The 12,705-nt window shown below is 53.3% G+C and overlaps 1 protein-coding gene and 1 long non-coding RNA gene across 4 annotated transcripts in view; one reads left to right on the top strand and one right to left on the bottom strand.

Moving 5' to 3' along the window:
- The window catches only part of ACOX3 (acyl-CoA oxidase 3, pristanoyl), a 54,262-nt gene that overhangs the window by 19,118 nt on the left and 22,439 nt on the right, over positions 1-12,705 (bottom strand). For all 3 annotated transcript variants that reach the window (XM_025436872.3, XM_025436871.3, XM_025436874.3), the window contains exons 7-13: positions 12,575-12,663; positions 9,013-9,109; positions 7,104-7,286; positions 5,128-5,250; positions 3,454-3,574; positions 1,051-1,173; positions 803-916 (exon numbers count right to left, since the gene is read on the bottom strand). In XM_025436872.3, the coding sequence (XP_025292657.3) occupies positions 803-916; positions 1,051-1,173; positions 3,454-3,574; positions 5,128-5,250; positions 7,104-7,286; positions 9,013-9,109; positions 12,575-12,663 (850 nt within the window). The remainder of the gene's footprint in view (positions 1-802; positions 917-1,050; positions 1,174-3,453; positions 3,575-5,127; positions 5,251-7,103; positions 7,287-9,012; positions 9,110-12,574; positions 12,664-12,705) is intronic.
- On the top strand, positions 7,170-8,384 carry LOC112653072 (uncharacterized). The gene is made up of 2 exons (XR_003131909.3): positions 7,170-7,306; positions 8,228-8,384. It is a non-coding gene; the product is annotated as an uncharacterized LOC112653072 (long non-coding RNA).

The following is a 12,705-nucleotide window of genomic DNA, read 5'->3' on the forward strand; positions in this document are numbered from 1 at the left end:
CCACCACGTCCCTGTCACTGAGACCTCAGGCTGCCCTGGCCAGCCAAGCCCCAGTGCACGGGCCACCGCCACACAGAGCGCCTGTTCCTGTGACCAGGCCTGTCCCCCATGGACTGCAAAGCCGTGCAGAAGGCACCTGCGTCTCAGCCAGCTCTGTCTTCCAGCCAAGCAGTACGCAAATGCTTGGAGATTGAAGGAACGACCAGCGTAAGAGCACATGCCGTCTGTAGGTTGCATATGTTCTGTGTTGAAATATGAGTGTGCTTGCTATGCTGCTGCCTACAGCACAGCGTTCATTCCTCTCTCTGAGGATAGAGCCTGGGGTAGGGGGAGAAGCGGGGCCTCCACCGCTCCCCACTGCGCACAGCAGCGTACAGTATCCCAGGTTAGGGTCAGGCACTCAACAATCACAGCCATGTGCGAAGAGCAGGGAGCCCAGTGCCGAAGGCAGCTGAGCCTATTCGGGGCTGAGAAGAAAGAGTGTACTGCAGGATGGGGGCCACAGAAGTGAGGCCAGCAAGGGTGGCATGTGCAAAGGCCCTGAGCTAGGGAGACTCCGGCTTCCTGTGAAGATGGCTCAGTCACAGGGGCAGCCAGTGAGCAGGAGCCCAGCCACCTAGCAAGGCAGGAACAAGACCCAGGGCCTCTCCCTCTTCACCCTTAGGGAGAGAGCACCTGACTCAGAGTCAGGCCCACAGAGGGGCTGGATGAATCCAGGAACCACAGCCTACCCCTACTGAACACATGCCCCCAGGGATCACGACATGCCCCAGGGAGGGAAACAGGGAGATGGTGTGCTCACCTGAGGAGTCCAAGCAGCTGTTGATGCTGGGGCATGAAAACCTCTGACCAAGGATCTCAGGATAGGCTTCCAGAAAGTCCACAGTCTTCAGAGGGCTCTCTAGGCGCACACCACCTGCAAGCACACCCAGGATCTGGAGTGACCACCCCACCCCACCTCGCTGAGCACCTTGGAAACTGGAGGATCATGGTGAGCAACACGTTTCCTTCCTAGGGATGCAGGGTGTGCCTTGGTGGGATGTCTCTTACGTTCAATGCGGGATGCCAACAGGCTGAGGAGGTAGCTGCTGGTCTGCTGCAGGAGGATGTTGTTGTCACCTTCATACGTGCAGTTTGGGTCATTGTCATTCCTCAGGTCACCCAGGCGGTTCACTGCAATGAAGCCACGCACTTCGTCACTTAAAGTGCTCACGAGAGGCAGGAACCCGACTGTCCTGGCTGGCCCGACCAAGACAGCACTCCCAGGCTGCCCAGGCCCCCACCACGCCTCCTCCTGGGCTGTGTCCTCCCAACCTCCCAACCAGATGCTCGTCTTTAAGGAGACATGAGTAGCCACAGTTAGTGTGACTACTGACTTTGAGGCCCCAGTGCAGTGCAGATGGCAGGAGTGCTCGAGAAATGCCCAGCATCGCCGGCTTCTCCCTCTGTCCAGCTGACACTGAGCCTCAAGTGGTCAGCTGGCAGGGCCCCAGCGTGCGGGTCACGACAGACACAGGCTGCTGCAGGGGAGCTGCCTACCTCGTGGGGGGCAGGCATCATTTTACACAAGAAATTTCAAATGTCCCAGGGCGCCGTCAGTTAAGCGTCAGACCCTTGATTTCAGCTTAGGTCAAGATCTCAGGGTTATGAGATCAAGTTCTGCCTCAGGCTCCACACTCAGCACAGAGTCTGCTTGGGATCCTCTCTCCTTCTCCCTCTGCCTCTCCCAATTGTGCATACACTTGCTCTCTCATTCTTTCTCTCTCTCTCTCAAAGTAAATAAATCAATCTTGAAAAAGAAAAAAGAAATTTTGGATATTCCAAGACATCTCTGTTTTCTTTTGCTGTCTCTCCTGTCTGTTAAGGGACCAGATTCCTTCACATATTTTATAAGGTACGCTTTCTAGACGCCGTTGTCTGGGTCTCCATCCTCACCACATGCGAGGCTGGTGGGACAGGATGAGTGGAGGGAAGAGGAGTGGGACTCCCATGCTCACATGCTGCTGGGAACAGAGCCTGAGAGGGTGTAAGATGTTCTGCAGCAGACATGGGGCTTGTGGTCCCCTGGAACACCTGATCGTTTCCCCCCCAACTCCCTACAGACCACTCTACAGAAACAGCTGGGCATGACCACAAAGAAACAATTTGAAACAATTCACAATTGATATTAAACCTAGGCAGAGCCCCATTACACGTACCCCACTGAGCTGGGTTTTGCTAGTTTCAGCCCAGCATTTGTACCCTGACACCTGACTCAGTTGTTTATGTTGTCTGAGGGGCTACAGATTCCCTTTCATTATTCTATTTCAAGCCCAACAAAGCAAACTATTTATGGTGTCTCTAGGAGCTGTGACAACAAACAGAAACTATAGAGCACTGCCCAGAGGACAAGATGTGTAAGTGACGTGGGCGCCACCGCAGTCACCCGTTCGTCAATGGGTAACGGGGAGGCAGAGCGTGGTGGGAGCCCAGCAACCACTGCTGGCCGCCTGCGTGACAAGTAACTGGAGCAGATCCTCACTGAAAGCACGTAATGAGCCACAGACCATCACTGTAATGATTTAGGCAAGAGCCTAAAATGCTTTTGCAGAGGTTATCAGCTTGAAAACAAGGTTGTTGCCGATTCTGTTGTTCGGAATGCGTGTGGAGCCTTCTCTGGATAACTACGTTTTACCAATCACTTACTGAACACCAGCACACGGGACGTGTCCTGAACACTGAACACTCTGACAATTACCACAAATGAGAGGCCACTGGCCACGTGCCACATGCCCTACACGGTGCTGGCCGAGGCAGGACCCTGTGTTGTGGTATACTGCCATCGTCCTCGTTTTACAGGTCAGGAAACCGAGGCACAGCGAGGTTAGCTGGCCCAGGTGCAGCTAGTGAGTGGCAGAGCAGGAGTTGGTCCCCGGCTGTTGGCGGCCCACTCTCTTCACCACAAACCAGCTGCCCAAATAAGAGCCAATGCCAATAAAAACTAACTCTCTTTTTCTAAGTTTTTTTTTCACCCAAATAAGACCTGGTGCCAGTTTACTGCCAAGTTGTTCACCAAACGGTTACAATTCAAATGAACAGAGTATCTACTGTCTGCTCTGGTTTCTGGGGGGCTCCTTCACATAGTCTCCCCACTGTTCCTTATCCCCAGACGGAGGCCAAGGAACGTGAGCCAGACGCGGGGGCATCTGTCTAGGGCAGTGGGCTGGCAAACCTGCTTTGGGAAAAGCCCAGACAGTGAACATTTTAGGCTTGATGGAGATGACTCGACCCTGGTTGTCATGCAAACATGGCCACAGAAGATTCATGAACGAACGGGTGCAGCCACATTCTAATAAAACTTTATTCGCAAAAACCAGTGGTGGCTGACTTTGGCCTACAGGCAGTCGCCTACTGACCCCTTGAGTCAAAAGTAGAGCTATAGACAGAAAACCCAAGAAATGCTTCAAAACCTACCAGCCAGATAGCCATGTCCTCCACACGCCTCCCGGCATTCCTGAATTCCCTTCTGGGCAGTCCATGAGGCCAGGGGCTTGCTGGCCGACACCAAGGCATGGATCTCACGTCCGAGCTCTGCCTTAAGAGAGGAAGTCCAACAAAAACAGGTGAAAAGAGGCTCTGACACCAGAGGTCAAAGGTCAATTCACCCCTAGCGTCAAAGGCTCGTGTCCCCTCTAGTCTTATCCAGGACACCTGACAACTGCAGGAGAAAAAAAAAAAACAATTTTAGCTTAAAAAGCAAGGATTCATCTCAGAGTGGAGACATTGTGCCATAAGCAGTTTCACAGCCACAAAAACGGATGGACCAGAGAGTTCTGTGCAGCAAACAAACGCCAGGGCGTAAGGACGATCGCAAACGCAGAGCATAGAAGCAGAGAGTACACGTTATACGGTTTATGCGAAGCTCATGAAACTGAAACCAAGCAGTGGGAGAAAGAAAAGCAAGAAACCAGACAGGAGGTGGAGGTAGGGCTCCCCTCCGAGGAGAGGTGAGGGTGGGGACCATGTCCCAAGAGACTGCGCAGGTGATGCGATTTCTAGTTGACGCTGCAAGGCTATCCCTGGCCAGCGGCCCCGGGCCTCACATGTCTCATGATATCCTTTTGCTTCTACTTAACATTTAACAGGTACAATAAAGAAAAAGAGACATGCACACCTGCTGAATAAGATGATCCCTGTTACTGGTGTTTTTGGTGTGAAATAAGGACCATGTCTAGGTCCCACTGTGCCTCAGTTAAGCACTGAGTTTCAGAAGGAATATAGCATGCTTACTACACTTTATTACATTATTAATAGGAGAACGATTCCAATGTCAGCTGGCAAAAGTCTCAGTGACTCACGCTGGGGAAAAACATGTTTAATCCCTGCGTTCCCGTGGACCTGTGTGCTGCTGAGCAGTGCACCCTGCTGGCGGCCTCCACACCACCCACCACCCACCCACCCCCACCCCCGGATGTTTGCGCTGAGTATTCCAAAACGTGCTAATTCAATACAGGCCTTTTAGGGTGTTGTACATAACACCGATCTGCAGTATTTCTGATTTGTTTTCAGACACATTCCTTGTGATTCATTTTACTCATGCCCAGGAGGCAACATGCAGGGCCATGGAAAGGCGGTTGTAAGCCGTTTACACAGGGATCAGCCAAGGATGAGTCTACATAGCTGCCGAGCTCAGTGCACACTCATTTCTGGCATAAATCCTTGACTGTCAATTCAAATCCAGTCAGCTGGATTCAGACCTTTAGAGGGTTGTTTACGAAAGGATCAGAACCGTGAAATCTACTGAGGAGCCGGTAATGTGCAATCTGCCAAATCATCATGTTCTCAAAAGGAGGAGGACAGCTGAGCTCACAGCCTGGAGTCGGAGTCACGTCAGCACATCCCTGAGAGCTGGGAACATGGACACATGCCCGCGCTGTCCAGATCAGTGAGGGTTCCACGAGGCCCGGGTGGGCAGACACAGCTCAGGAAGTGGCCCGGCAACCCCACAAAGCCACCACGGACGACGGGCGTTATTTTGAAAGACAGGCTGAGTCTGTGCCGATCAACATCAGTGAGAGTCAATGATGATGAACACTGCGGGAGGGCGGGGGGGGGGTGGGGCGGAGGGCAATAAGGGCGTCATCTCACCTGCCTGGCACTCTGGTCTTTCCCCATGAGGCCCTGCTGAAGGTCCACCAAGTCCAGGAAGAGTGATTTAGAAAAGTGGTCTAAGGCATAGACGGCCGCCAGATAGGGGAGCAAGCGCCATTGCTACAATTAAGAAGACCCTCACATTACCACACCACACATCCTCGTGGGAGCCCACCCCCTCCCCCGCGGGGAGCCCACCCTGCCTTGCAGAGAACATGCTCCCCCTCCCCGCAGAGAACCAGCCCCTCCGGATGCCCGACGGCAATGATGACCAGGGCAGAGTCCAGGGGCAACAGGTCAGCAACAGCAGGATCTTGCTGCCACAGCCAGGAGGCCCTCTGCCCTGATGCGCTTCCAACCCAGCCAGTCCCTCCCATCACCCCACAGTCTTGCCCACAGGTGCTGCTTCCCGTATACCATGTTATTGGAACAGTGATGATCAGCCACCTACAACTGAGGAAGCCAGCCGACTGCACTGGCACGCAGGGCTAGACACTTTATAGCTTGTGCTCTGTGTGCCTACCAAGGATCAAGCAACCACCCCTCAGCCACATGGGGAAACTGAGGCTCACAGGGAACTAGAAGTCCCCCCAAGGCAGGGACGAGGTCTCTTGTACATCCACTGCTACATGGATGGAAGGGGGGGTGTTGAGGAAAAAGCAGGAAAGGAAGTTATCACCACCACCATCAACACCACCGCCATCCATCGCTTACTGAGTGCCGGGTGCCAGATGCCCTGCCAACTGGTTTCCATGGATTGGTGTATTTAATCCTCACAACCGCCCCACAAAGAGGTATTATCATCAGCTCTAATTTATTAACGAGCTAGTCAGAACGCAGAGAGGTTAAGTGCCTTGCCCAAGGGCACACAGACAGCACGGTGGAGCTGGGGCAGGAGCCTAAGCGCTGCGTCCAGGCAGTCAGGTGCACTGACCTCACGAAGGACGTGGGATTCATGGTGGAGGGGACAATATGCGCCACAGTCACGAACCAGATATTCTGCTTCTTCTCATTTATTTGTTATTAAAACAGGCTCCCAGCCATGATAAAAAATGTTAAAAGAAACTGGGATTCTGTTATGGTTCCTTCCAGCTCTCACTCGGACACGCCTGTGCTTACACAGAGCTTGGGCCAAGACCAGGTCAGACTTGCTATTGAACTCAGAAGGAGCCCCCTGTTTGACCCGTGATGCCCCCCGCTGTGACCTGGGAACTGCAACCCTAGCCCACCAGGTGAAAGACAAGTGTGTGAGGAAGGGGTGAGGCCAGGTGTGTGAGGAAGTCCCGAAGCTTCCATGTGTGAGGAAGACCCAGGTGAGGCCAGGTGTGTGAAGAAGTCAGGAAGGCGAAGGGAATGAGGAAGTGGGAAGGCCAAGCATGTGAAGAAGGAGTGTCAGGAAGTCATAAAGTCCAGGCGTGTGAGGAAGGGCTGATAGCATACAAGCACCATGAGTATTCTCCAGGATAAAATTTATCTCCCTTTGCCAGGAACTAAGGAGCTTATTATTGGTGTTGCCACCTGGGATCCCCTTTTGCCATCCCAGGGTGCCTCTCTCCTGAGGAACAGCAGGACGAGTGTCCCTCCTGCTACTGGGTGATGTCACAATGAACAGCTTGAATGCCCAGCTGCTGTGGCTGATTATTCCCATAGGGGGTCATGTCTGAGGGACGTTGTGAACCATCAGAGCATGGCCCTGGACATGTGGAGCCTGCAGTGCCCTCAGATACAAATGGAGTGAGCCCCTCACCAGAACGTGCTTCCTCCAAGGCCCTTATTTTGGCTCCTGTACACACTCCTTTTCAGGAGGACCCACTGACAAGAAGTCTGCTGCCCAGCTGCTAAGCTCCGCTTTCAGCTGGTCCATGAGCAGCCTGAGGTCTGACCTGCCCCCGGGAAGCAAAAGGCAGCACCCAGCAGAGCATGTGCACATCCTCACAGGCGGGACTGGTGGCTGGACTTGGCCAAACCAGTACCTGCATCTGATACTCCAGCACTGGGACTTCCTCCTCATCTGATGGCCCAAACTGACACCGAGTGGCCGAGAAACGAAGTGCTATAGAGACAGCCAGCTTTAAGTTCACGGTGGACATGCCCACAATGGCGACCCGGCCCATGGACAAGGTGCCCAGGGATGCTCCGAAGCGCTGCCGGTCATCCTATGGAAGAAAAGCACATGGTGAGCATGAGCAGGGCAGCTGGGCCACCTCGGGGACACTCCTGCAATGACCACAGGGCCCGGCTGCCAGGCCCACCCCTAAGGGCGCCCCCGACCCAGACTTCCAGGCCAGGGCTACAGTGTCTGAGTTGTAGATGGCAATAGCAGGGGACATTCAGGGGATGCTCTGCTATGGAGGCAGCAGGCAGGAGGGATAGGGCCACACGAATCCACACCCTGTGTGGGAACCACAGGCTCCTGGCCTCTCAAGTAGGACACAGTCTGGCTGTGCTAGTGCCAACATTCTGTTCCCATGACCCCCATTCCTCTGGAATTCCTCCTTCCGCACAGAAGACAACCTTCCTGAGGGCTGTGACGGTCACTGGCTGTGTTCTTTTATGATAGATGGTAGCCTCACATGCATTTGTGTTAATCTCCTGTCGCCAACCTCAGGGCCTTGGGCACGATTTTCTACAGCAGTGGTGCCCTGGGAGCACCCAGCTTCCAGCCTTAACTGATCTTGCCATCCCGGCCTCCCTCACCTCCCACTGCCTCTCCTGCCTTCATTTCTTTTACTATTTGGACTTCTCTTCCAAAGTCCTATCCCCTGTGGTATTTGTGTGGCAACCCTGCAAACCCCAGTGAGCCGGAGAACGTTTACAACACCCTGACACAAAAATGACAGTTGGATGGATCATCGCTGGGGAAATCTGAAGGCTCAGAGAGTTCTACTCTGTGGGAGTCAAGCCCGCACCCTCTTTCTGGAGGATCTCATCTGTTTTTCTGTGAAATGTTTTCATTTCTCTACAGTGTGTTTGCAGCGAGCACTCACCCGACTTCTCCCCAGGGCTTCACGGGCCGTCCATTGGGTCTTCTTCCCTTCCTTCACGTGGACATTCCTCTTCCTTACTGCTCCCTTCCCCTCCTCTCACTCTGCTGCAGCCTCTCCTATGTGCTGAGGACCCCTCTCTCGGGCCTTCCAGCCTCTAGCCTCCAGCCCGTCCCCCGTGACGCTCATCCCCTCTGCTGTATGCCTTCTGCTCCTTCATTTTCCTACTGGCTTCTGATGAATGGCTGACACTACTATTCCCATTGGTAAGAGACTCTGGCTCCATGTTGCCGACTTTTCTCCTCGTCCCTAGCATCTCTATCATGCTTGCTTCCAACTGAGCTGTTCCAACTCTGATCAGGTGGGTGTATGTTGTGGGACAGAGTCCTCTGAGGCTCATGTGCTCCTGGGGATGCAGCCACCTCAGCTGTGAGCTCAGGACCTAGGAGGTGACCAGCTGCTCCAACATGGGCCATGGCCATCGTGCGTCTAACCCTCCAAAGAATTTAGGGATGTGATGAGCCCCGGACACCAGACAACATTGTCGCCCCATTTGGATATTTCATCACACAACCGATGCCCTCAAGCTCTTTAGGGGAAACAGCAGCAATAGGGCCAGCCTCCCTAACTAACCCGGGAGAGCTGGGTGGGGGGGTGAGGTGGGCAGAGGAGTGGACATCCATGGGCAGCTGTTGGCCAGCATCTGTCATCATGCCCAGGCACCAGAGGGTGCAGCTGACCTAAGTGACACCTTCCTTGTTGGGGGTACTGGAACATGAACTAGAAGAAATTTGCTGCCAGCCAGCCCAGCAAGGGTGGTGGGACTCCTTGGAGGCCTGGGGAGTGTCCTATGCAGCACTTTCCACCTGTAAACTTCTCCATCTGGAGATACCTGTACCTTAAAGGGGGTGACGTAGGTACCCTCGAGGGTGACCTCTCCATTCCGGTTCAGAAGGTCTTGGCGAGGAATTCTAACCTTGTGGAACATGGCAAATCTGTGCAGAGACACAGCAGGACTTCTGGTTAAACTGGGCTCTGGCCCTGGGGCTTATCTACTCTCCCTGCAGAAACCTGACAGATAAAAAGCAAAAGAAAGCTAAAAGGGTGACAATCTCCCTTCCCAAAAGAGAAAACAAGAAAAGTCACTAAGGGCAGGAAATTTCAACACATTTTTCTATTTAAAAAGTAGATTCAGAGGGTGACTGGGTGGCTCAGAGGGCTAAGTGTCTGCCTTCTGCTCAGGACATGGTCTCAGGGTTCTGAGATCGAGTCCCCGTGTCGGGCTCCCTGCTCAGTGGGGAGTTTGCTTCTCCCTCTCCCTCTGCCCTCCCTTACTTGTGCTCTCTCGATCTTGCTATCTCAAATAAATAAATAAAATCTTTTTTAAAAAAAGTAGTAAAAAAAATAAATAAAACAAACAAACAAAAAAACCGTGATCTGTATGCGGTGGGGCTCTGTGCGGAAGCAAATGACCATCTACTGGTAATCACGAGGCCAGGTGCCCTCATGCTGCTGGGACAAAGCTGGTTAGTCAGAAAAGGAGGGAAATTACTTTTTTAAAGATTAGAATCTCTGGTTCTTACCCTTAAGTCTTATACCAGGATCCACAATATGATATGAAAAACCAGCAAACTAAGATTTTAAAACTCTCATGTTAAGCAACAGAACCGTGTTATTGTACCCATGCTCAGAAGGCATGTGAATTCATTTCTTTTAGAAAGCTAAGAAGAATAGAGGCCCACACATGTCATTATAGATCACTTACGCATTAGCAATAGAAGGTATCCTTTAGAGCTGTCAGGTTGAGAAAACCTACTTCATAATAGTCTAAGGGACCAGGTTATACAAAGGTATGGATGTTACATACACTGAGCAAAAACCCCAAACCGCCTTAGAAATCTCAACAGATCACACAGCAACTTATCTGATTACCAAGCGCATTTTCAGTGTCATCCAGAAAGCTCTTTTGACCCATAAGAGGCCATGGTGGGGAGCACAGCGTCACCAAGCCTGAGTGGGGAGCCATCCCTCTTTGCTTACCCTAACTCCAGCCAGAACTGTGGGCACCCCCAAGATGGGGCCAGGCACCCCATCAAAGCCGGGCACCAGCTCTGCCCAAACGGGGTCCTGACCCCCACCCTGCTCCACCTGTGTTCACTCAGCTGCCACTCCCTCTGGTCCAGTTCACTGCAATAATCGTCCCCGGGCTCTGTGCAGACCACATCCCTTGCAGAGAAGCACAGGACTTTCCAACTGCTGATCAGAATGATGAGAACCTGAGCACATCCCTTCGACCCATCCGCCCTCCAGCCCCAGAATGATGTGGAAGCTCTCAGATGGGGCCTGGCCTACTGCTCCAGCAGCCCCACCTGCCTCCCAGCCTCCAACCAGGTAGCACCTGCCAGGACCCTCCAATGGGCCAGGCTGCCCCATGATCTGAGGCATGTCTCTCAGAGTGCCACTACATCCTCCAGAGGCCTGTCACAATTCTCCTCTCACTCCGCCCTGCAGCAGGTAACTGGTGGTCCCCTGGCACCACTACCATGTGAATCCATTCTGTGGTGACTGCTCACTGTCCACAATCTCACTGAGCCACCTCCTTCTGGTTGGCAGTTTCTATGGGCCTTACTGACCCTTTGTTATAGAGCCATTGGGCCTGACACTTGAAAGATGCTTGCTAAGAGCCGTATAGTGGGTTGACAGCAGGCAAGACATCGTGCCCTGGGTACCACGGGTCTCTCCACCACCCCTGCATGCAGGGCCAGCCTTGGGGGAAAGACGCAGCACACTGTCCAGGTCTCCCAGGGAAGAGCAGAGACCCAGGGCTGGGTGCAGGGCCGCTGGCAACAGCCCCGTCCCACATTCCTTGGGGAACATCTAGGGGATCTGCTGGGCAAGAAGGCACAGCCGGCCACCAGGCCCCCGCCAGCATCCAGGCGAGAGGCCAACCTCTGCAGGTCGCCCTCCCAAGTATGAAACCAGGGTCGGCTGCAGACCAGCTCCTCCACAGGTCTGGCTGGGAGCAGCTGAGGCACTGCCCAGGAGCGGCTGCAGCACCTGAACCTCCATGGGGCCGCTCTGACTGGCCGCAGTGGAGGCCCCCCAGGCCGTGAGCCCACACAGCCACTTTCAAGAATACACTGGATGCCAGTACCCCCAGAGTGTTCGAGACTATTACTCGGAAGCTGAGGAATGCTTCTCCAAGCACAACTCAGCAAACTCAAAGTACCTTTTTTAAGGAATGGAAAATCTTCCCTCGTTCTTACGGCATGGAGACAGAACAGGTCTCAAGGGGTTTATACCCATGAAAGGATTCACCAAGCTTAACTGAGAGCAAACCCCCACATATTCTCTTTTGAGCACATGCAAACTACAAATGCTGTCCTAGAAACAGTCAGATGGCAGCGAGGCCAGTGTGTGTGTGTGTGTGTGTGTGTGTGTGTGTGTGTGTGAGAGAGAGAGAGAGACATGGAGGCATAACATGGGGTGTGTGTGACAAGATGTGTATGCATGACATGTATGTGTGAAACAATGTATGTGAAACAGTGTGTATAACACACGTATGTGTGATGTGGGGTGTGTGTGACACGGGTGTGACACGGTGTGTGACAGTGTGACACAGGGTATGTGTGTGACACACGGGTGTGTGGGGTGTGGAGTGTGTGACATGGGTGTGTGACAGGGTATATGTGATGCAGGGTGTGACACAGGATAGGGTGTATGTGGTGTGAGGTGTGTGGGGTGTGTGTGGTGTGGGGTATGTGTGGTGCAGGGGTGTGATACAGGTGTGTGTTATGAGGGTGTGTGACACACGGTATGTGTGATGCAGGGTATGACACAGATGTGTGAGACAGGGTAGGGTGTATGTGGTGGGTGTGTGTGGCACGGGGTGTGTGTGTGGTGTGGGGTGTATGACACAGGTATGTGTTATAAGGGTGTGTGATGCAGGGTATGTGTGATGCAGAGTATGTGTGATGCGGGGTGTGTATGTACAGGGTATGACATGGAGTGTATATGACATCGGTATGTGTGACATGGGGTATGTATGACAATGGTGTGTGTGTGACACAGGGTGTGTGTATGACAAGGGGTTTGTGAGATGCGGGATGTGAGACAGGGTGTGTGTGACATAGGGTGTATGTGCACAGGGTGTGACATGGAACATATGAGACACAGGGTGTGTGTGTGACATGGGGTGTGTGACAGGTGTGTGTGCACAGGGAGTGACATGGAGTGTGTGTGACAGGGGGTGTGCATGTGACGCGGCTCTCAAGTGGCAGATGAGGCGTGTGTCCCCGTCACGTGTTCCCTGCCCCACAGGCGTCTAGGAGGGGACAGCACTAAGGGACTCGGAGGGCTCATGGGCTGGCATCAGCAGGGCCCCAGGACCTGAGTGAGTGGCCCCGAGTGGCAACCCCGCAGAGAACACGGGACCCGTTGAGGTCAGGGCACACACTCACCCGTTGTCTATACCATTCAGTCCCAGCTTCTTCCCCATGTCGCCAATCATCACCCCCGGCATAGGAAGAAGGGTCTTGGGGTTCCGAATCTGTACAAAACATGGAAGACAACAAGTGGCAGCCATTAGCAC

This window comes from Canis lupus, chromosome 3 (genome assembly GCF_003254725.2).
Source record: "Canis lupus dingo isolate Sandy chromosome 3, ASM325472v2, whole genome shotgun sequence".
In the NCBI taxonomy this organism is placed as follows: domain Eukaryota; kingdom Metazoa; phylum Chordata; class Mammalia; order Carnivora; family Canidae; genus Canis; species Canis lupus.